At 44.1% G+C, this 23819-nt stretch overlaps 1 protein-coding gene across 1 annotated transcript in view; it reads left to right on the top strand.

The window, feature by feature from the left end:
* IFNGR2 (interferon gamma receptor 2 (interferon gamma transducer 1)) overlaps positions 1–21385 on the top strand; it is a 52282-nt gene extending 30897 nt beyond the window's left edge. Inside the window, exons 3-7 of the mRNA XM_006886790.1 lie at positions 6116–6312; positions 8982–9127; positions 12552–12714; positions 13057–13214; positions 21251–21385. Coding sequence (XP_006886852.1) covers positions 6116–6312; positions 8982–9127; positions 12552–12714; positions 13057–13214; positions 21251–21385 — 799 coding nt within the window. The remainder of the gene's footprint in view (positions 1–6115; positions 6313–8981; positions 9128–12551; positions 12715–13056; positions 13215–21250) is intronic.
* Positions 21386–23819: the final 2434 nt, after the last annotated feature.

The raw sequence follows: 23819 nt of genomic DNA, 5'->3' as shown, positions 1-23819 counted from the left end.
CAATACGTTTTTTGATTTCCTGGCTACTGGTGTCAAGAGTGTTGACCGTGGAGCCGAGCAAACAGAAGCTGTGAACAATCTCAATCTCTTCGCCATCCATTCTGATGCTACCGATTGGTCCAGTGGTGAGAATTTTTGTCTTCTTGACATTGAGCCTCAGTCCATATTGAAGGCTGCAGTCCTTGAGCCTCTGCAGTAAGTGCATGAGATATATATATGAAAATGAAACAACACTAGGACAGTGCTTTGGGTTGGTTCTGCTTCCTTTTTTTTTTTTACCAAAACAGTATCAGAGATTTTCACACAGCCATTTCTTTGCAAACATTTTTGCTGCGTATTCTGTTGTGTGCTATAGCACATGTGATGTATTTAACCTTTCCTGTTGGAGGAAGGTTTACATAGTTAACTTTTCCAGAATAGAGATTGCTGAGTCAAGGTGGATGGTCATTAGACTTTTCTGTACTCAAGTCTAACAGAAGGTGTACAATTATATCTTAGTCTCAGGTGGGCAAGACCCTAGAAGCTAATGGTGAGCAAGAATTTTTAAAACCCTTAATTGCCATCAAGTTAGAACTGACTAGTAGTAGCTGACTGACCTCCAGTAGGTTTTCAGAAGTACATTTTTCTCCTCATGGAGCAGCTGGTAGATTTGAACCAGCAGTCTTTGGGTTGGGAGCTCAGCTCCCTACCCACTAAGTCACAAGAGAAAAGTGAATCAGGGAAGTGTTAAAGGGGTAAATGAGCAAGGCTTGGCACATATGAAGAAGCATAGTGGCTCTTGGAGGATTAGGACAGCATGAAGGATGGCAACAGTGCATGGGCTCTTAGATGGAGAGGGATTCAGCTGTGGTTATGCCTCAACAAGGGGATCAGCGCCCTTCAGTACACAGGCACCGGTTACCCACGAGGGCCAGCATCGCTTTGGGATTCAGGTTGGAAATGAAAGACAGACCTTGTCCTCACACGGAGTCCCTAAGTGGTGTCCATGGTGTGCGTGCTTCACTGCCAAGCAAAAGATTGACAGTTCAGGTTCAAGTTGTGGTACCTGGGAAAACTCTCAAAAATGAGAGCAGTTCTGCTCTGACATGTGGTGTTGCCGTGAGAACTCACTTCCTTGACATCTAGTTTATATCAACCTCTCCTCTCAACAAGAAGTCTTCCTCAGGTGCTTTTAGTTCTCAGCACAAAAAGTCAAGAGCAGACAAGCCAGAATATTACAGTGTGGACAGCGGCACAACCCAGTATGTAAGAACAGAGCAGGAAGGCGTGATACAAATACTGCTCAAAGACCCTGACCTGAATGGCAGGTACCCTTGAGTGACAGGTGTTTATGATGTGTTTACTCATTACTGGCACTTGTCCAGGTAATTTCCTGGTGTCAGTTCATTCACCCTCCCCAAAAACTGTGAGCATATCGTCACTATCTGGTCACTGAACAGAGGTGTTTAGGTCCTGGAGTCCTAACCCAGGATCTGGAGTCTGTGGGTCATGTTAAGTATTAAGCTAATAATCTAAAGGTTAGTGACTCGGATCCACCCAGAGGCTCCTTGGAAGAGAGGACTGGCAATCTGCTTCCAAAAGAAAGTCATCGAAAACTCCACGGGGCCATTGAACTACCCGAGGGTTGCCAACCAGAGTCAATTTGGTGGCAACTGGTGGGTTTTAAACATATGGTTCCAGAGTTCATGGAGTTGGCAGCAGTTTTGTGCTTCCTTTCATGATGAAAATTGCTTTACAAATTAGATCATTCTGGAGCGAGGGTGGGGAAGTCACCATAGTGGGTAATTTAAAAGAGGAACCAAGCACTTCTGGGCAAAGCTCAGGTTCCTGACTTAACAGAGTCCTGGGCTGGCAGCTGGGTGCTGCTGTTGGGCAGTGTCATGTTCCAGCCCTCATTTAAATGGACCATCAGATTATTTATAAACCCGTTTGAAAAAAAGGTTGCCATCAAGTTGATTCCCACTCATGGTGAGCCCGTGGGTGTCAGCGTGGAGCTGTGAGCCATTGAAGTGTTCACTGGTTTTATCAGGCCTGGATCTCCAGGCCTTTCTTGTGGTGTGCCCCGGGTGGATGAGCACCACCAGCTTTTCAGCGAGGGGCTGACAGTGTTAACCACTTGCATCTCCAGGGACTCCAGTTTAGCTTTATCCTCTGCCATATGGGGATGCAGCGTTCCAGAACAGTTTCCTTCCCTGCTCTCCCTTCCCCTTCAGCTGCCAGCTGTCATGTGTCAGCTGCCATTTAAATATGGATGGATGAATGAATGGATAGTTGGATGTCTTCTCTTTAAACCTTGTTTCTGAGAAACTTAGAAGTTCAGAGAAAGTGGCAGGGCAGATGGTAGGGGAGGGGAGGGGACGGAGGGGAGGAGGTGAACTCTGGGTAGGCAAGTCCCTGGTGATCAGAGGATGAGCCTTTGAGTTGTAGGGGCCTCTCACTCAATCTCACCAGTGGGTGTAGGGCTGTTCCCGCAGCTTTAAGTCACCTATATATGTGAAACAAACATTACTCACCCCTTCTGAAACAAGCCCCAGTCTGAAAGGAAACGTCTGTGGTTTGAGGTCCCTCTCCCCATTAGAGACCATGAATGAGCCCAAGGCTTGGTGGTATGTTTATGGCAAAGGGGATTCTGTCATTTTCTGTGGAAACTCTACCACCCATCCTAAAATGGCTTTAATCTTGTGTCACTAGGCGCTTTGATAGAAGTCTCCTGTAGGGTCAGAGGTGCACTTGGGGGGGTGTGTGACGTGTGAAAGCTCGTGACACGAGCAGAGGATAGAGAGAGTATGCATAAGGAAGAGTTCTCTGACTTTGATCTCTAGGCCCCTCTGAGGTCTGGCTTTTCTCACAACTGTCTTCTAAGACATGAATGTAACAAACTAAATTAAAATTAAAAAAAAAAAGACATGAATGTGAGAACTAGAGTCCCATGTGGGGGTGTGGCTGTGAGACTCTGGGAATGTGCGTTCCCTTACAAGGCCACGTGGCTGTGTCTTTGGCAGAGTTTTCATAAAGTTGAGGACAAACTCTCTTTAAAGGGCAGCCGTGTGGTGAACAGAACTCTATACGAGGAGGAAGCATGAGTGGAGTTTGTATTTTTAGCACAGCATTGTTCCCAAGGTGTGGCCTGCAGAGACTGAGTGGAGTTTTATGATCAGCTGTGCAACAGAATGAGAAAAAAATATATACAAGCCTTGTACTTAGTAGCAAACTTAGATTGAGAATACAAGATGGACTTTCACAACTCAGTGGTCAAAAGACATCCCGTTTAAACATGGCAGAGGACTTGAATAGACGTTTTACCAAAGAAGAAACCCAAAGTGGCCAATAAGTGCATGGAAAGATGTGCAGCGTCATCGGCCACTGGGAAAGCACAAATCAAAATGACTGTGTGATACCGCCTCCCGATTCCTGTTGTTGCTGATTGGGGGCCATCGAGTCAAGAACAGCTCATAGCAATCCTGTGAACAACCAGTCTGAACACAGTCCTATCCTGTGCCGTCCTCACAGTCTCTGACACACTCAAGCCCATTGCTGTAGTCACTGTCAGTCCACCTGGTTGAGGTCTTCCTCTCCGGCTATAATCATGAAGATAGACAATAATGAGGAGAGCAGGGCTGTGGAGAAACGAGAGCCTTCATACTGCTGGGATGTGACATGGTACAGCCCTTTTGGAAACTTTTTGGCACTTCCTCAAAAAATTAAACATGGAGTTGTTAGATGATCCAGAAATGCCACTCTTCAAGGAAACCAATAGTGTGCATCCAAATTGTTCATACCAATACGATGCAGACATATAATAGTCAAAGAGTAGAAACAACTCAAAAGTCAGCTGATAGAAGGATTTAATAAAGTATAAAATACCCATGTTGTTGTTGTTCGGTGCCATCACATCCACTGTAACTCATTCTGCACCTGCCCTGCCTTGCACCGTCATCGTGATTTCTGCCATGCCTCAGGCCCACTGTTAACAGTCTCTGTGTCAGTCCATCTTGTGGAGATTTCCCTCTCCTTTATTGACTGTCTGCTTTTCCCAGCATGATGTCTTTTTCCCAAAAAATATGATGTCATCCTGACAACATGCCCAGTATGTGAGATGAAGGTTAACCATCTTTGCCTCTGTTCTTGTGTTGCACTTCCTGTAACGAAGATAAAATTGTTTTTTTCTTTTGGCAGTCCACGGGATATTCAAAATTTTTCTCCCACACCACAATTCAAAGGCATCTTCAGTCTTCTTTATCCGTTGTCCAACTTTCAGATGTATAGGAAACAACTGCAAGTAACAAAGCTTAGATCAGAAGTACTCTACTCAGAATTTCCATACACTGGGATAGAGAGAGCTCTGTTGGCCTAGTGGACAGAAAGTTATACTAACAAGCCATAGGTGAATAATTCTAATCTGTGGCCCTCAAGCCTGGTTTTAATTGTTTTTGGTCAAACATTCTTCTAAGTGGTATAGCACTGGTCTGTCCATTTGCTGTACAGCGGTAACTCCTGGTTGCTGTGGTGCTAAACACTGTGACATGGATGTGTTAAATGCAATAATGGTTACCCGTGGTGGACAGTGTTTGGTGGAGCCCCCGATTAAAACAAGCTTGGAAACAGGTCTGGCATCCACCTCTGAAATAGCTGGCCTCCAGAAACTCTGTGAATGTGGAGAAATGATGAAAGTTATACAAGTGTTCCGATCTTTTGTTCTTAGGGTCATTGTGAGTCATCTGCAATTCGACAGCACTTAACAATAACAACAATAAAAAGGAATGGAGTTCTTATACATGGTACAAGATGGATAAACTGGAAGTACTATCTTAAATCAAAGAAAAGGAGCTCTGGTAGCTTAGTGGTAAGGAATTGCACTGCCAAAGCTTTGTTTTGTGCCATTGAGTCACCTGTGGCTCATAGCGACCCTTTGTACAATAGCTTTGAACCCTGCCCTATCCTGAGCCAGTCTCACTATCTTTGACACACCTACCCCTAGTACCCCAGCACATGTCAATCCATCTTATCCAAGTTCTTCCTCTCTTGTGCTGTCCCTCTACCATTCCAAGCATGATGTCTTTCTCCAAGGACTGGTCCCTCCTGGCCACATGCTCTTGGTATGTGAGACGGAGCTTCAAAATCTTTCCCTCCAAGGAGCAGCTTGGTTTCATTCTCTCCAAGACAAACAAGTTTGTTCTCTTGGCAGTTCAAGAGTATGTTCAATACTCTTCCCCAGCACCACAACTGAAAGGCATAGATGATTCTTCTTTCATCCTTAGTCATTGTCCAGCTCTGTGATGCAGAGCAAGTAATTGCTAAGAGAATGGCCTGGATCAGGTGCACTTTCTTAGATTCTATAGACTGATCATCATTGCTCTTTAGCACTTTAGAGAGGTCCTTAAACAGCAGATTTCCCTAGTGCAATTAATCTGTTGATTTCCTGAATGCTGGTTCCAAGAGTGTTGATTGTGGAAAGTTAGGTGGTTCAAATCCACCAGCTGCTCCAAGGGAGAAAGACGGGCAGACTCCTCCTATGATTTACTGCCGCTGAAAACCCCCTAGAGCGTCAGCTATGGGTTGATTCCAATTCAACAGCACACAACAATTCAAAGAAACTGCTCACTAAAGACCACATGGTGTATCACAGGAAGTCTATGAAATGTCCAGAATGGGCAAATTCTTAGATAGAAAGTACACCTATAATTGCTCGGGACTCCGTGGGCTGAGGAGAAAGAGGAGTAAGTGCTAGCAGGTATAGGGTTTCTTCTGGAGAAGATGAAATGTTCTAAAACAGAATATTATGATGATTATGAACTCCTAGAAGGGTTGTAAAAATCATTGATATGTTCACTTCAAATGAGAGGGTTGTGTGTAGTTGTTAATTGTGAAGCTGATTCATACTCCTAGCAGCCCTAAAGCTGGGAGCTATTGGAAACAGATAATCAGGATTTCCTGAGTTCAAACCACCAACCTTTTGACTGGTTGTTAGCGTTTAAGGCTCACACTACCCAGAGACTCTGTGTTACATGGTACATGATTAACCTCAGTAAAGCTGTTAGAACAATCAGCTCTGCACAAACTGTGATCCATGAGAAAAGAGATGATTCTGTAAATGGAAATCCTTTCTACTTTACAGCACCAGTAGCGATGACTGGTCCACCGTGCCGTGGGTGAACTGTACAAACATCACAGAGACAGAGTGTGACTTCACGACTGCCAGCCGCCCCCAGGGTTTCCTGTGGCACCGTGGTGTCTATTTGCGAGTTAGAGCTGAGCTCGGAGACCTGGTTTCTAACTGGGCGACGGTGCCCTGGTTTCAGCGCTACCGGAATGGTAAGACACCTTGGCCATTCAATTTCCCTCAAGTGTCTGGGTTTTCTTCCCTTCACCTCTTGGAGTGAGCAGTACTGATTCCAAGCACCACTGTCCAGACTCTCTCTCAAAATAAGCAGCGAACCAGTGGGTGTGAAAGGGGAGCCCTGATACCTGTAGAGGCCAGTGCCGGAGAAGTGCGGGGTGCCAGACGGGCAGCAAACTAGAGCTACACATCAAACCCCAGCCGCTGCCTGCTTTCATCAAGAAAATTTTGTTGGAATGCAGGTGTAGCCATTTATTGACATAGGGTCTTAGGCTGCGTTCATGCTAAAGCAGCACAGTTGCATAGTTTATAATAGAAACCAGTTGACTAAGTTTACAGTCTGGCCATTTATACTGAAAAATGTATGCTGGTGTCTGTTAGACAGGATACCCATATGTTGGTTTCACTGAACACAGTTCTGTTCTGGCCCAGCTGCTTTTACCCGGGGTTCTTCACAAGGGCAGGTCTTTTCAGCTCTGCTCTTTTGGTCTCTCAGGCCTGGCAGGCATCCCTGCTCCCTGCATACTTCCATGAGGAAGCAGATGCGTCTGTGTCTAGAGAATGCGTCCCCACACAGAGCGGCCTGCAGCAGACCCTGCCTTGCACTCTGAGCACACAGCCGCTGGAAGGGAAGCTGGTGAACAGGTGTGCCCACCCTTGGGCAGGGCCAATGAGAGTGCTTTGTGATTAGCAACCAGTCCACTCCCAGAGCTTGGTAGACGGTTTCCTGGCCCAGCCCTGTCTCTGCCAGTGGGCACTGTATGGCTTTAGCTCCTTCTCAAGAACAAATGAGATTAGGGGACATGAGTGCAACATCTATAGGGACATACTTCTTTTGCACATTTTGAAGCATGACCAAATGTTATGCCTCACCCTAGCCAACCTGGGAGAGGCCAGGAGAGAGGGGACAGTGTAAGAATGTACCCTACTACTGTTAACAGGTCCCTGATGTGACCATCCACATAGAGACAGAGCTTTGGGGAAGGGGTGCATAGGGAATTGTGCAGCTCACCCAAAGGCCTCTCCTCTCGGGCAGTTCAAATCCACTAGCAGTTTTGCAGGAAAAAGATGGGCATTCTCTTCCCATGCAGTATACAGCCTCTGAAAATCCAATGGAGGAACAGCAGCTATGAGTCTATTCCAACTCAAAAGCAATAAGTAAGTAATGAATATATGTATGTAATGTGCAAAGATAGTTCTCTTAGAACTTGTAGGGCCCATCCTGTACTTTGATCTGAGTTCACTGGGTTAATTATTCAATGTAAATACACTTGATAAATGCCATAACCTTTCATTTATAGCACATAGTGAGTCACCGTCCTTGTCCTTTGAGTTACATGAAAAGCCTTCATAAAGACAGCCAGCTACCCGGTGCCGTCCAGTCAGGTCCACCTCCTGGTGCCACAAGGGTGTTAGAGGAGCTGTTAGGCAGAAAAGGATTTGAGGGTGAGAGAAAGAAACAGGTCCCAAAAAACAAAGAGGTCTTTATTGCGTGGTCTGAGAGGGACTCCAAGTGACCAGGAGAGGAGAAAGAATAGCATGCACGCAGTTAGGGGCTGTTTCTTTTTATAGGGGTCTTGGGGAAGGCTAGGGAAGATGGCACCTCTCGGAAGTTGGGGTCCTTAATTAACTCATGTCTGGGCTTTCGTGATCAGGCCCCGAGCCTTATGATTTATTATCTGGTCCGGTCTTTTTCCTCGGGGAGTGATCAGGCATGGGGGCAACTGCTGTATCTTTTCCTCCATGAGCTGTGCTCCACAGGGTTTTCTAAAATAGATTACAAGACTCTCCTTCCTGTTTCTCAGGAATATTCAAAGGTGGTTGTTGTTAACTGCCGTCAACTCATAGCAACCCTGTGAACAAAAGATCTGAACCTTGTTCCATCCTGCGCCATGCTCACACTTTCTGACACACAAGAGCCCATTGCAGCAGTCACTGTTATCAGTCTACCTGGTCGAGGGTCATCTTCTCCTTCACAAACCCTCCATCCTTCCCAGCATTCAAAGATAGTATTGCATTAAACTTGACACAAAGACAAGTAACATTTCAAGGTGTGTAGCTGCCTTTTTTGCTCATTTGTATTGAAATATGATGTGATTTTAGGTCAGGATTAACAAAATCTTGCCCCTCTGCATGAAGCTGCTGATTAACTTCCTAGCTCTGGTTCCATGGAAACTTCATTAGGCTGCTGTCCTAGGCAACCCTGCTGGTAGTGGTGTGAACGACCTCTGCTGGGTAAACTGCTCCTAAGCCAGAGACCTTAAAACACTGGCAAAAATCTTTTCTTTAAGCTTCATTGAGTAAGGCTTATGGCTGGGCACATCCTTGTGGGATGTGGAAACTCACTCTGTGGGGTTTTTACAAGACACTGCATCTTGTGATTCTTAATCTGGAAGAGTGTTCACATCTCCTGAGTGACTCTCCGCTCCTGGGACCTGAGTGTCTCCAAGGGGCCAGCACGTCTCACTGCTGTGTGCACTGCTGTGAGGACTACCTGCTCCTAACTCCATGCTCCTCTGCCTGCAAGTTCCCCTGGTGTCCAGAGCAGCGCCGGGTGATTTGGGTATCTGAATAATTAGAACCTCAAAAGAAAACACTTGGTGGTCAATGTAATACATATGTTATTTTTAAAATCCCATTTCAGTTATCATCGGACCCCCAAGAAACATTGAGGTGATCCCTGGAGAAGGCTCCCTTAACATCAGAGCCTCCCCTCCCTTTGACGTCGATGTCTCCATGGCCACTTTTCAGTATAATGTCTCTTACTGGGAAGAGTCTGGAACCCCAAAGGTAATAGCATTTTACTTCCTTTTTTATTTTCTTTAGAGTTTCTGATTTACTAGGAGAAAGTAACTTTCAAATGAGTAAGGATAAGAGATTTTCCCAAAATCTCCTTCAAGTCTGAGACCAGAGCTCCTCTGACACCTCTTTTCCAGCCTAGTTTTCTGCTCCATGGAGGGAGACTTCCCTTCAGTGGTATCGTTTGAAGGGGCCTCTGTTGGTCTGACATCACACCATTCTTCTGGTTTGGGGTCTGGATATTCCTGATGTCCCCCTTAGGTGGCTTTGTCATGCTGTGAAGTTTAGGGGACATTTCAGTGGGTCTGTTTATGCCACAGGCAGTCCACCACTGTTATCTGTGGTGTGTTTCTCAGGTTTGAAGTATTTACAAAGAGAGCATATGCAAATAGAAGAACCTCCTTGAAGGAGAAAGAGCATTCCAAGGGTCAGTAAATAGCAGGTAAGACAAGACTTAGCACAGGCAAACTCTAGGACTTTGCTCCATCAGAAATGGACACTGCATCAGAAAATGGCAGCAAAAAAGGTTGGCAAAGGTAGATCAAAAGCACCTGGTCTACCTTTGTAAGACAAGGAAAAGATAATGACCTTCAGTCATCTTGAGTACAAAGCTTAATGAGGGTTAGTATCTATGTAAGCATTTTCTGAGTCCAGCATTATAATATTTAATAATAAAGAGAATCATTTTTGTTTCTCAATAACTTTCTTTATGGCAGACACTGGGCCAAGTGCTTAAGCTACCACATTTTGTTTAATCCCAGAGAGGGGAAACCTGATGATTGAAGGACTCGCCAAGGCAGGGCAGAGGGACCTGTCCTGGATCCATGCTCTTGGCACCACGTTTTTCTACCCCAGTGCTTACATTTGCACTTTCTCTTGGTTTCTCTAAGGGTAATCTGAAAACACTGCAAAGGCAAAACTCACTACAGCATATGGTGGTGGCTGCTGTTAGGTGCCGTCTAGGCAAGCATGACTCATAGCGACCCTGTGAACAACAGATCTGAGCCCTGTCCTGTCCTATGCCATCCTCATCATCCTCGACACACTTGAACGCATTGTTACAGGCATCTCATTGAGGATCTTCCTCTCTTTCACTGACCCTCCATCTTTCCACGCTTACAGGGATTAAGGAAATGCTTCTTTTCTCAAATCAGTAGAGCAGTGTCTGGGCTGAGAGGACACAGCCTAGTGGAATGCAGAAGAGCTTAGAAATCAGATCTGGTACTGGAAATGAGACAGGCTGGGAGCTCTAGTCAAACATTTATACACCTTTCAGAGTGCACCATATTCCACTGCTTCCCTCCTGGGGCCAGTCCACAGTTGTCTCTTCTCTCATGAAGTGAGTCACTGTCAGTAACCCAGGGCTGGGCAAGCTGCCCAGTGCTGGACGGCTCGGCGTCTGTTGATCAGTATGTTCTAATAAAAAAGTACACAGACCATGCTTCTACTGCTTGGAGTTTGTTTTGTTTGTGTCATGTGTCGCTTAACCCCCCATGGGCCATGGATTTCTCTATTGCAAAACATTGCAGTTGAGTTGCAAGGGAGCATCCACCCCTGGGTTTCTATGAGGGTTCCACCTGGGAAAGCCACCAGTGTGATGTTGGTTTTAACCATGAGTCTGTTTGACAGGAGTCCTCAAGACTACCCCCAGGCTCAGTGGTGTTTTCTAGGGACTCACAGGACTTGACCTGTAATTTCAGTTGTGGCTACGCAGAATAATGCAAAGTAAATTCAGCAAAGGGAACAAGTACACAGGGCAAAGTCTGAAGGAAACTAGGTGAAAGCTTCTAAAAGTTCTCTTCGCCACACATACACAAAACCCAAATTTTCAAAAAGCACGCTGCCACAGCTTTCTTCCACCAAGAAGCGAGAGGGTTCAAACCACTCATCTTTTTGTTCGCAGCCGAGTACTTTTAACACTGTGCCACCAGGGCTTCTTCAAGAGTCACACACAGTGTACTAAATTCTTCCAACAACAGGTTACAGCGGCCGGTGTGAAACATCTACCTGCGAAGCTCATTGAAGACTCAGTGTTCAGGGTTTTTCTTAGGAAGCCCTTTGCCCTGCATATATCAAAATTTCAGGGACCTGGAGAGGGTAAAACCAAGTTTCTCATGAGAAGCTGGGATTTTGAAGCTCCATCTCATATACATTGGGCACATAGCCAGGAGGGACTGATCTTTGGAGAAGGACATTGTGCTTGGAAGGATGGCGGGACAGCACAGGAGAGGAGGACCCCAGAGGAGATGGATTGATACGGTGAATGGGCAATGCGGGGAGGTGTGTCAGAGTTAGACTGGCTCAGGACTGGGCAGGCTTCAGAGCTGTTGTTCATAGAGTTGCTATGAGTCCCAGGTGACTCAACAACACATAACAACAAGAATGATAAACCACTATTTTCACAGATAGCACAGGGAACCTCTCACTACCAACTGGGAGGGATGAGAACATCCCCAAAATGCAGGCCAATCAAGAAGGGCCAGCTTCCTCTGCTTTAATTTCCTCCAAGACGGACGTGATTGTTAATGGGGCAGTCCATGGGGAATTCAGTACTCTGCCAATACCACAGTTCAGGAACATAAATTCTTCTTCAGGCGTCCTTATTCACTGTGCAGCTTTAACAACCATGTGAATTAAATAGAAAATACTATTCTTTGAATCAGGTGTCCTTAGTCCTTAAGGTGTTATCATTGCTCTTTAGCATTTTTTTTTTTTTAGTTTTTTAAATAATTTTAATGAACATTTACAGAGATTTTGGATTTCCATTCATTCGCTGCTATAGCATTTTGAAAAGGTCTTTGACAACAAGTTTGCCCAGATCAACATGTCTTGACTGCTGCTACCATGGATGTTGGTTTTGGAGTCAAGGACAATGAAATTATTGACAACTTTAATCTTTTCTCTGTTTATCGTATTTTCTGTTGCATGTAGTTGTCATGTGTCTTTCATTCCCTTTTAAACTGAAACTGTATTCATTTTTAATTTTCCCCAGTATTTTGTATTTTAAAGAGTAGAAACCAGTTTTTCTGTTGTTATTCCCCACCACACCCCTGTCTCTCTGTTTGAATTTGTCTGAAGTTTCCTCAGAAATAAATTCAGATTGAACCTGGAGGGGTTGGGAAGGAAAAGGGGCAGACTCACAAGGGAGCTTTTCTAAGGAGCATGACTGTCTCAGAACCGCTGTGTGAACTCTTGTCTGCAGAGTTGAACATTTCCTCAGTTTCAGAAACGCCAGCTGGCTGCTCAAGTTAACACACATGGGAACTGTGTCCTTAAAATTGCTTTATGCCACTTCATGAGACATATTGGAAAACATGGAGGTATCATAAACATGTCTGCTTGGGCAGTTTATATGTATGGTTATTGAGGTGGTTTTGGGTGTGGGATTTTTTTGTTGTGTGTGTGTTTTTTTTAGCAGACTAAAGACCACATCAAGAGCAACTTCATTTTGTTGGATGGCTTAAAACCCTTAAGTGTATACTGTTTACAAGTCAGAGTGGAAATGGTTTGTCAAAAAGAAGGCATCTTTCGACCTGGGCTTTTTAGCAACACAACTTGCTCCAAGACAGCAGCATATGGTAAAAGCATATTTTCTTATGTCTTTTCTAAGTTGGGAGAAGATTCTGATGTAGTGAGATGAGAGAGTGTTTATTAAGGGTGGCGCCTGGGACAGGGTTGGTGTGAGGTGACACAGAGGGCCTGAGAGGAGAGCATGTATCTGTGAGACACGGCATGGGTGCTAAGACTGCTCATTACAAGACTGCCTTGATTAGCTATTAATTTAAGCATCTGGGGTTGGGGGGTACCCCTGTCTTACTTTGTTCAGACACAAAAATAAAGCTAGTGGTGGGTGAGAAAAATGAATGGTTTTATCTTGTGAGAGATAGTCATCTTTTTTTACTTCTGTGTCTTCTTTCCAGCTGCCACCAAGCTTCAGCAGACCATTGTGATCTTCATGGGCATCTTTGTGTCATTGATGTTGCTGACGGGAGCCTGTTTCCACCTGGTCCTGAAATACAAGGGCCGAGTTAAATACTGGTTTCACTCTCCACTCAAGATCCCAGTAGAAATAGGAGAGGTATGTGTGCACACTTGCACCTGGGTGATCGGTGCATCACTGCCTTGGTCATTCTCAAAAGTTCAACAGAAGGCAAAGCTATAGACATAGAGATTTGAGTTTAAAATAGCACAGTGTCTGAGTTTGCTAGGGCTACTATTATAAAATACCATGAAATGATTGACCTTAAAGAACAAAAATTATCTCACCATCACAGGAGCTAGAAGTACAAATGTGAGTGTTGGCTGTGTGGATGCCTCCTGAGGGCTCTGAGAAAGCTCCATGCCGTCCTCCTGGGCCCTGGCGGCTGCAAGCAGCCCCTGATATTGGTTCCTTTGCCACTGGTGGATGTACCTTCACTGGCCTCTTCCCTTTTATGTTTTGTCCTGTCTCTCATGTCTGTTTCCCTTTATGAGACGCCACCCAAAGGGATTAGAAGCCACACTATTCTGATAGGACTCGTTTAACTGGTAAAAGAAAAACCCTGTTTTCAAACAGGGTCACATTCTCTTTGGACAGCATATCTTTTTGTGGGACAAAATATGTTTTGTGGTGTGTTTTTTTTAAAACGTAATACTTAAAATTTTAATTTTTTTGTCCCCTCCATGGTAAAACTTATATACAACAAAACATTCTCCAGTCCAGCAATTTTCCACATGTGTTATTCAGTGATATTGATGATACTTTTCATGTTCGTCTAGGAAGCCCTGGTGGCTTAGTGGTAAGGAGGGTACTGCCAACCCAAAGGTGCACGATTCAAATCTGCTTGTTATTCCATGTGCGAAAGATGGCCAGTTTCTTCCTGTGGCATTTACTACCTCTGAAAACCTGCTGGAGGGTCAGCTATGAGTCGGTTCCAACTTGACAGCACACAACAACTGTTTTTCAAATATTCTTATCATCCTTTCCTAAATTATCCCACCACCACTGACATAAACTCAATGCAGAAACCTCTAAAACTAAGCAGAAACCTCTGAGGGATACAATATATAACGCATGAATTGGGCAAAAGATGTGGCCTGGTCAGCAGTGGGCTGCAGGGGGTCTCTGTCCCAGGGCAGCGTGTGGGTCCTCTCTGGAGACAGGCTCCAGGGACACTGTCTACAGGATGTGGAGGCGGCACAAGGCAGAGAAGATTGTAACCAAGATTAACACTGGGGGCCCAGCACAGTGCACCTCAAAAGACTCTGCAGAGGAACCACAGCCCCAGAGCACTCTCTGGCACAAGGCCTCACTCACTCGCCTGCACCAACTCAGGGCATGTCGCTAGGATTTTAAAAGATGTGTGTGAGGAGGCCAGGGTCAGTCCTTTTGAGGACAGAGCCAGGAGTGTCAGCATCAGGAGTTAGTAAAGGGGGGAGCATTTAACAGTATTTGTTCCTGGAATTTTTCTTGTCATCCTTCAGTAAAATAGAATTACAGGTATTGGAAACTAAAATATACTTACATCTTGTTGTAGATGGTAGGTAAGGCTCCCCAAGTAAGCTGTTAAGTGCTCACCTGCTCACAGAGGCTCATGGTTTGAGCCTACCCAGGGGTGCCTTGGAAGAGAAGCCTGGCATTTTCCTTCCAAAGCCCCACCACCGCCGCCCTGTGGGGCGGGGTTTACTCCTAACACGTGGAGTCGCCATGAGTCATGGTCACCAACAACTAATACGGCTTTCTTAATTTTAAAGATAAGATAGTTTCACTTCTGGAAAGTTTCTAAGTCACTTTTTTCCTTTCTGTCAAGATGTATTTACAGTACCAGCATTAGATAAATTATGTTGATATTAAACTTCCTACTAGAGCCTCCTCAGTTCGTACCCTCACTGAATAACAGCTCTCCACAGGCCTCAGGATTTTGCTTGCATCAGTCTTTTGCAGAGTAAAGCTACTGGTTGAGCACTAATAAATAAATTTGCTTTTAACTATTCCTCCTGTTTAGCATGAATCAAAAAACTTTCAATTCACTTTCCTGGGAAAATGTGATAGATGTTTGCTACAGGTCATACGAGTTACCTAAGAATAATGAATCATGTTTCACTTGTACTTTTGAAGGTTTCACAAATGCACATGATTTGTTTTGTTCCTCTTATAACCCCATACTGCCAGCGAATTGAGCATTACCCCTAAAAACCCTATAGAACTTCTGCATGGTTTCCAAGCTTGTAAATCTTTTCCAAAGCAGACTGCCTCATCTTTCTCCTACAGATTCAAACCATTAACCTTTCAGTTAACAGATCAGCACTTACTCCATTATGCCACCACGGATATTTCAAATGCAATCACTCAGCACTCATGTATCTGTGTCTGTATCTCTCAACCTTTCAAAGAAAGAACTTCGTGTTAGGCGATGGTGAGTCAGTCCTGAATCATAGCAACACAACAGAATGACACAGCACATCCGTGTCCAGTCCTGCTGCATCCCACAGTCATGGCCGTGTGTGAGCCCAGGTTGCCGTGACCGAGTCAGTTCATATCATAGAGGGTCTTCCCCTTTACCCTGCCCCTCTATTACGGTGCCTGCCTTAAAGGATGGTCCTGTGTGAAGACATTTTAAGGACATGAGATGTAGTCTTGCCTTCTGTACCTTTAAGGAATATTCTGGCTGTATATTTCCCAAGACAGATTTGTTCATTCTTTGGGAATTCCATGTATTCTTCACCAGTACCATAATTCAGAGGCATCAAGTCTTCTTTTGTCTTCCTTATACATTGTGTAGCTTTCACCTGCATATGAAGCAGTTGAAAATACCATGGCCTGGATCAGGCACATGTCAGCCCTCTGAGTGACATCTTTGCTTCTGAACTTCAGAACATTGATTATGGATCCAAGTAAAATTAAATCCTGACAGCTTTAGTCTTTTTCTCTGTCTCTCATAATGTTGCCTGTTGGTCTGGTTGTATGGATTTTTGGTGTGTGGTTTGTTTTTTTTTATTGATGTGTAATCCATACTAAAGATGTTTAAGCTTTTAAAGCTTAAAACTAATGAATCTTTTAAGCTTCATCAGTACTCTTCTCTTTGAGCACACAAAGTTGTGTCATCTACAAATCACAAGTTGTTAGTGTTAATCTTGATGCTAAATTCTTGTGTGTGTTGTCCAGCTTCTCAGATATGCTCAGTATACAGACTGACTAAGTATGATAAACGGATACAACCCTTACAACACACCTTTTCTGATATTAAGCCATGTAGTATCCTTCTTCTATTTGAAAGACTACCTCTTGGTCTATGTCTGGATTCTGCATAACCAAAATTAAGTGTCCTGAAATTCCGATTATTTGCAATGTTTTCCATGTTTCAGTATGATTTTACATGGTTGCTTTTGCATAATCAGTAAAACACAGAAAAACATCATTCTAATATTCTCTGCTTTCAGCCAAGATCTATCCAATGTCATTCCACATCCTCTTCTGACTCCAACTTGAATTTCTATCAGTTCCCTATTGATGTACTGCTAAAATAGTTTTAGAATTATCTTCAGCAAAGTTTTGCTTGCATGCGATTTACTCATGATTGTCTTTTCTTCTCGAGTGGCACAAGTATGGCCCTTGTCCAATCAGTGAGCTGAGCAGCTGTCTCACTTGCCCTTGGTCATGTTGTGCTGACCTTGCCTTGTTATATATTGCTTGCCTTGACCAGGTGTCCGTGTGTCAGCTTAGTTAGGATTTTCCCTCCCTTTCCCTAAACCCAATCAAAAAATGGTTCTTTCTGTGTGTAAAACTGCTCTTGACCTCTTATAATAGTGATTGTATACAATATTTGTGCAGAACTCTTATCATTCTATCTCCAGCCTCATTTCTCTCACCAAGCCCGTATTTTCCAGCTACTGAACCACCTTCTCTGTTTCCAACTTTTGCATTCCAGTCACCCATTATTATCAATGCATCTTGATTGCATGTTTGACTGTAAAAGTTGGTAGAAATCTTCTATTTCCTCCTCTTTTTACTCTGCTTGCTGAGACTGCAGAGGACCTGAAGTGCTTGCTGCAGAAGATCAAGGACTACAGCCTCCTATAAGGACTGAAGCTCAACATCAAGTAAACAAAGATTCTAACCACTGGGCCAATTGGCAGCATCAGTATGGATAGTGAAGAGATTGAGATAGTTAACAGTTTTTGTTTACTTGGCTTCACGGTCAACACTCTTGGTAACAGCAGCCAGGAAATCAAGAGACGAATTGTATTGGGAAAGTTGGCTGTGAGGGATCTCTCAAGAGTACTGAAGAGCATCGATGTCAGACTGGAGACTAAGGTGCGCCTGATCCGGGCTATAGTCTTCGCAATTATGTGCTATGCATCAGAGAGTTGGACAATGACTAGGGTTGATAGAGAATTGATGCCTTTGAGCTGTGGTGCTGGAGAAGAGTGATGAATATACCATGGACTGCTAGGAGAACAAACAGGTTTGTTCTGGAGAGTGTGAAGCCAGAATGTTCCCCAGAGTCAAGGATTCTGAAGCTTCGTCTGACATACTTTGGGCATGTTGCAAGGAGGGACTGGTCCTTGGAGAGGGATATCTTGTTTGGCAGAGTGAAGGGGCGGTGAAGGAGAGGAAGACCTTTGATGAGATGGATCGATTCTGTGACTAGAGAGGTGGGAATCAAGTGCATTTGAGATGGCTAGTTTGGCACAGGATAGAGCATGGTCACTATGAGTCGCAGGTGACTCGATGGCACATAACAACAACAATACAATATTTGTCCCTTTGTGATTGAGTTATTTCACTCAGCATAGGGTTTTCTAGGCTCTTCATTTTTATTTAAAGTTAGTTGGATAGTGTGTTATACTGGGTTTTCTAGTGAAATAAAACCAACAAAGCTTAGAGAGAGCTTTATTTGAAGGAAATAGTGCATAAGTCTTAGAAGAATTGTGGGTCAGACCTCAAGAGATGCATCTGAGAGTCCCCAGATCATTGGGGCCAGACATGGGGAAGGGAGAAAGTGTATAGGGACACTGTGAGTTGAAGGCAGTGTGATGGCTCTGAGCAACAACACAGGACAAACCCGATTGTCGCCAGTACTTTTTCATTCACTCAGCCTTTTCGGGAACATTGATTGAGTGCCTGCTGTGTGTCAAGAGGACCAGATGTTAAGCAGAAACACAGGATCTATGCCTTTGGGAAATTTGCAGTCTAGTGAGGGAAGCAGAAAGGAGACTGCCCGCTTCAAAGGCTGATAAATCCAGATGTCATGGAGTGGAAGCATGGGCTGCGGGATTTATAAAAATATTCCTTCATCTTGGCATTACTAATTGGTATATAAAGTTGAATAATGGTTGTGTTGACTGGTTTTTTGGTAGGTGTATAGATGTTGTCCTATCATGGGCAGTGTTCTATTTTAGATTAGATTTTGGCAGTGAGTTATTCTTTCTGACAATGAATGTGACACCCTTTCCTCTTCCAGCTTTTCATTCCCAGCTTAGCATACCTTATGATTTAAATGTCCAATACAAGTCCATTTCAGCTTACTAATACAAAGATGATGAAGCTTCATCTTATGCTCTGGGCATGTTGCCAGGAGAGGCTATTCCTTGAAGAGGAACATCAGGCTTAGAAAGGTGGCAGGTCGGAGAAGGAAAGGAAGACCCTCAACCAGGTGGATTGACACAGTGACTGCATTGTAGCAGCAATGGGCTAGCGGGGTCAAAGATTGTGAGGATGGCACAGGATAGGACAGTCTCAGATCTGTTGTTCATTAGGGTCACTGTGAGTCTTATATTTGCCTTGACAGCCCTTACTAACAAAACAACAGCAATGCCTAGGATCTTCAAACATTACATTTCATTTTGACAACTGCCAATTTTACTTGATCCATATTATTTTTACATTCCACCTTCTGATTACTAGTAGTATTTATTAACTATTTCTTCTCATTTTGAGTCATGCCACATGAGCAAATGAAGCTTTACTCCATCCACATCATTAAAGTTCATTCTCTATGTTGAGAAGGCAGCTCTGCCTCAGACATATTTTGAATGCCTTTTAACCTGAACTTCTATACTGGCTGTAAGTCAGACGATACTCCATTGCTATTCATAGTATTTCACTGGCCAGGTTTCAAAACTAGATCTCTAAACTCTTCTCCTCAGTCTGCCTTCATCTAGATGCTCTGCTGAAATAGGTCCACCATGGGTATCAGTCTTCGGCCGGGCTTTCTAGAGAAGCAAAACCAATGAAGAGAGATTATACCTAGAAAAAGTTTGTGATTGATTTCAAGGCAACGGTTCAGTTACTTGTAGAGGCTGGCAAGAACAGATCGGTAGGTCAGAACTCCGAAGAAAGCTGTCTGGGGAATCTGATGAGTCCAAGCTTAGCAGGCAGGGTCACAGACTGCTGGTTTTGGAAGCTGACAAGTCTAAGATGAGCAGATACAGTGGGTTCTAATCTAGAAATGAGGAGTCAGGTACACTGTCAGGCAGAAAGCCTGTTAGCTTTCCCCAGAGAGTTCATATAGAATCAGTGCAGAACACACCTCTGAAGAGACTTTCCCACACTAGGTGGTGGTGGTTATGTACCATCAAGTCAGAATGGACCCATTGCTAATCCTCCAGTACCTTTTGAGAGGCAGTAAATTACATGGGGAAAGAGTTGCTCATCTTTTCCCCTCAGAGCTGCTGGTGGATCCATACCACGTGTCTTCAGGTTGGCAGTTCAGGTCTTTACCTCTAGGCCAACAGAGCTCCCTACCTCAAATTGGGTTAATTGTGTCATTACATAACTGCATCTAATTCTGCTTCATTAGCATCAGAGGTTAGAGCTCCTAACACATAGATAATTTTAATTATACCGAGAATCACGGCCACGTTGACACACAGTAAGACCCGGCTGATACTTGAAATATCAATGGCCTCACTTCCAGCAACACACAGGCCACTACAGTATGGCCAACTGTCAGACAAGAAGGTACCAAGTTCTCTGTAACCTGGTAAGGAGGCAGGAGTGAAAATGCAAGTGAAGCGTCATTCCTAATTGAGGACTGCAGCCTCCTGCCCTTCCTCGGGCTGCACAGCCAGCATGCTCCACGCTCAGACCCTACTGTGGGTTGTGTAAAGGAAGAGACAACAGATGGGATGGAGGGCTGAGGAACACGCTCATCCTTTCCCTCTTTTTGTCCACCAAAGATAAATGAGGGGGCCCGAGTCCTCCCTCACAAGTTAGAGATGTCTTAGGGCTAATGATCCTGTACACTCAGTGCATAGTCCCCGGGTACCACAGAAAGTTTACACTTGACAATTAACCTAAAGGTTGGACCCAGTCATGTCAGCGAGAAAAGGCCTGGCTTTTGTAAAGGTTCCAGCCAAGACCACGCTTTGAAGCACTCGTCTGTAACACATGAAGATGCCACTTGGCAGAATCTGCTCACTAGTAGTGCATTTGGATTGAGGTTTTCAGAGGGGATTTTGTGCACCAAGTATAGAAAGTAAGAACTGGGTTTTCCTCAGTTTTTATCCTTCCAGAGGCTCCATTTACATGGCTCTTCAATTGCTATTAAAACTACTCATGAAAAAAACGTAAAAACCTGTTAATGAGATGAGGCATGCCAGAGTGTTCATGTTTTTAAAAATACCTCATTGTTCAGTCACAAAAGGACAAATACTGCATGGTGTCACTGTTGTAAAACAGGACTGACCTTGAGGGTGGGGAGAGACTGAGAAAGATGGGTTCAATAATGTATACTGCATTGAAACAGATGAGGGAGAAAACCATTTAGAAGGGATATGTGATTCGGTATTTTTGTCATGACAGGAGTCTAGAGCGAAGGCTACATGGTGGAGTGGCAGGGGGTGGGAGGCATTGTAAAACAATGAAAGAATTTTTCTTTTACTTTTCCAAGAGGGTAAATGTACTAGGGGGGAGGGTTGGGAGGGGAGAAAAATGAAACAGTGAATGAATGGAAATCCAAAGTCTGTAAATGTTTACTGAAATTAATAATTTAAATAAGAAATTTAAAAAAATACCTCATTATTGGGCAGAGTAGACAGTAAATAGACAGTACCTATATTAATTAAAAATAAAAGGGGCTGCTATGTTGAACTGATAAGCTAATGACAATTCTTGTTTTCAATCTTTTCAAGTACTTAAGGGAGCCAGCTCACTCTGTTTTGGAAGCCTTGGAGAAAGACAGCTCGCCAAAGGAAGAGGTGTGGGACTCTGTGTCCATCGTCTCATTCCAAGAAAGGAGTGAGAACACAGTCTCTGGAGCTCTTTGAGCCACAGCCCCTGCCTGGCCTGGCCCAGCCATCTCCACCAAGAGGACTCTGCACCAGGATCCAGCTTGCGCTCTGCCTTGGTATCATGGGAGCCTGTACTTTGTGTTCGTGCTGACACCGATTCTGTCTGGAGGACAGAGAAACGGAAATTTTTTTTCCACTTTATATTAAGGATTTTCTAAATCATACCAGTTCAAAGATATCAGAAAAATTAAGATATTTTCCTAAACACTAAAAAAGAAACGGTTGTTGGTTTTGCTTTTTTTTTTTTTCACCAACATATTTTGGTACAGTTAGGATGTGTTTTCAGTGTTGGCAGAGAGGGATGCTGGAGAGGAGAGTGGAAGGCGAGGGGTGGACCCTGCACAAGAGCAGGGAACCCAGGGCAGGACCAGGAGCCTCTCCAGCCACCTCCAATCAGGGAGCCAAGTCACCCTTCACATCCATCTCCTCATTTCTGAACTGTGACTAATCATGTACCTGTTTTCCTTGTACATTAAGCCTTGGTTGTTTGGGTTGGTTGTAGGTTTTTTTGGTGGTATTTAGTTGGGGTGGGGGTTAACCTAGGAATAAAAGATTGTATTGACTATTAAAAGTCAATGTGAAATCTCTCTCTCCACTTTGCTTTCTTTATTTTGGCCTATTTTTGGCACAAAGTTTCTACCTCCAGATTTCTGTTTTCTCAAAGAACATCTGTAAGGGCCTCATGGGAACTCATCACAAACTTTCTGAGTGTGTCACTTAATTCCTTGAAAAGTTATGAACAGGGATTTTTCAGAAGCTGGGTGAGCACTTCATTTATATATGGTGTCACACTTTGTTTGCCAAGGCAAAGACTTGTGAGCAGTCAAGAGAATCAGCTAATAAACCAGACTGATAGCCTAGGGCGGTGTCATCTGACAGTACCAGCGGAGTGGACTCTCTTATTTAAAGTACATATGCTTAAACTCCATTTCTAAGATGCTTAACATTAAATAAGTGGAAGTGTAGAGTCATTCCACCTTCCATAAAAAGTGACACAGTTGCTGCGTGGTCAGCTCACAGAAAGATGCTTTTATAGGCAGCTTTGTCTTGGCAGTACCTGCAGATCAGGCTCATGGAGGAGTTGCAGCTGACTGCTGGTACTTAGTTTCCAGTGCTTGGTGATGGGATTATGCCTGTCTTCCAGCATGACACTCTTAGCTTTTGACTTGCCTGTTGGCTAACATCCTCAAAGTGAATTCTGGGGGCCTAGATGCAGAGCAGATAATTCAAGAGGTTGGACTTTATGAGGATGAATGTGGCATCAGGATTGGAAAAAAAACTCATGAACAACCTGCATTATGCAGGTGACACAGCCTTGCTTGCTGAAACCAAGGACCTGAAGCATTTGCTGCAGAGAGTCGGGGACTTCAATCTTCAATATGTCTTAAAGTTCAACACCAAGAAAAAGAATATTCTCACCACTGAGCCAGTTGGGAGTATCATGACAAATGGAGAAGAGACTGTTAACAGTTTTAGCTTGCTTGGCTACACAATCAACATTCCTGGCACCAGCAGTCAGGAAATCAAAGATTAATTGTATTAGGAACATCATCTTCGTTAGGGACCTCTCCCTAGTGCTCAAGAGCAATGATATCAGTCTAGAGACTAAAGTGCGTCTGATCAAAGCATGGCCTTTGCAATTATTATGCATGAGAGAGTTGGACAGTGACCAAACATGACAAGAATTGATGCCTTTGAGTTGCACTGGAGAAGAATATTGAGCATACCATGGACTGCCAAGAGAACAAGTCTGTACTGGAGAGGGTGAAACCAAGCTGCTCCTTAGAGGCAAGGATTTTGAGGCTTGGTCTCACTTTGGGCATGTTCCAGGAGGGACCAGTCCTTGGAGAAGGGTATCATGCTTGGAAGGGTTGAGGGACAGCACAGTAGAGGAAGAGATGGATTGACACAGTAACTGGAATAATGAGAGTGTGTCAGAGACAGAATGGCTCAGGATAGAACAGGGTTTAGAGCTATTGTACATAGGGTCTTTGGGTCACAGGAAAGTCGATAGCACATAGCAACAGTGCATAGGGAGGTGCCTCTCTGGTAGTTCTAACCCAACAGGGGCTCTGCAGAGATGGTTAGTCTCTCATGGGATTTGCAGCCTCAGAAAACCTGTTGGAGGGTCAGCAATGAGTCAATTAAGATTCCACAGAAAATGAGAGCAACCCTCCTAAGCACAAAAACTCTGTGTACCTGAAAAAACTCTGTCAGTTTAGTTGGGCCTTGATCTCAGTGGTTTGTCAGTTTCAGACAAAAGAACTCTTACAGCTAACAGAATAATAGCCATCTGTGAGGGGTTAAAAAGGAGACAGCCCAGCCATTAGCAAATGAAAGTCCTTTTGTTGTACTTTCCAGTCTGTTGCTATAATCTGCAGCTAGGAGTTATTTCCCTTAAACCACATTA

Source organism: Elephantulus edwardii, unplaced genomic scaffold, assembly GCF_000299155.1.
Source record: "Elephantulus edwardii isolate Elephantulus edwardi_28Jun2011 unplaced genomic scaffold, EleEdw1.0 scaffold00051, whole genome shotgun sequence".
NCBI classification, from domain to species: domain Eukaryota; kingdom Metazoa; phylum Chordata; class Mammalia; order Macroscelidea; family Macroscelididae; genus Elephantulus; species Elephantulus edwardii.
This window is presented reverse-complemented; position numbering and strand designations above follow the sequence as displayed.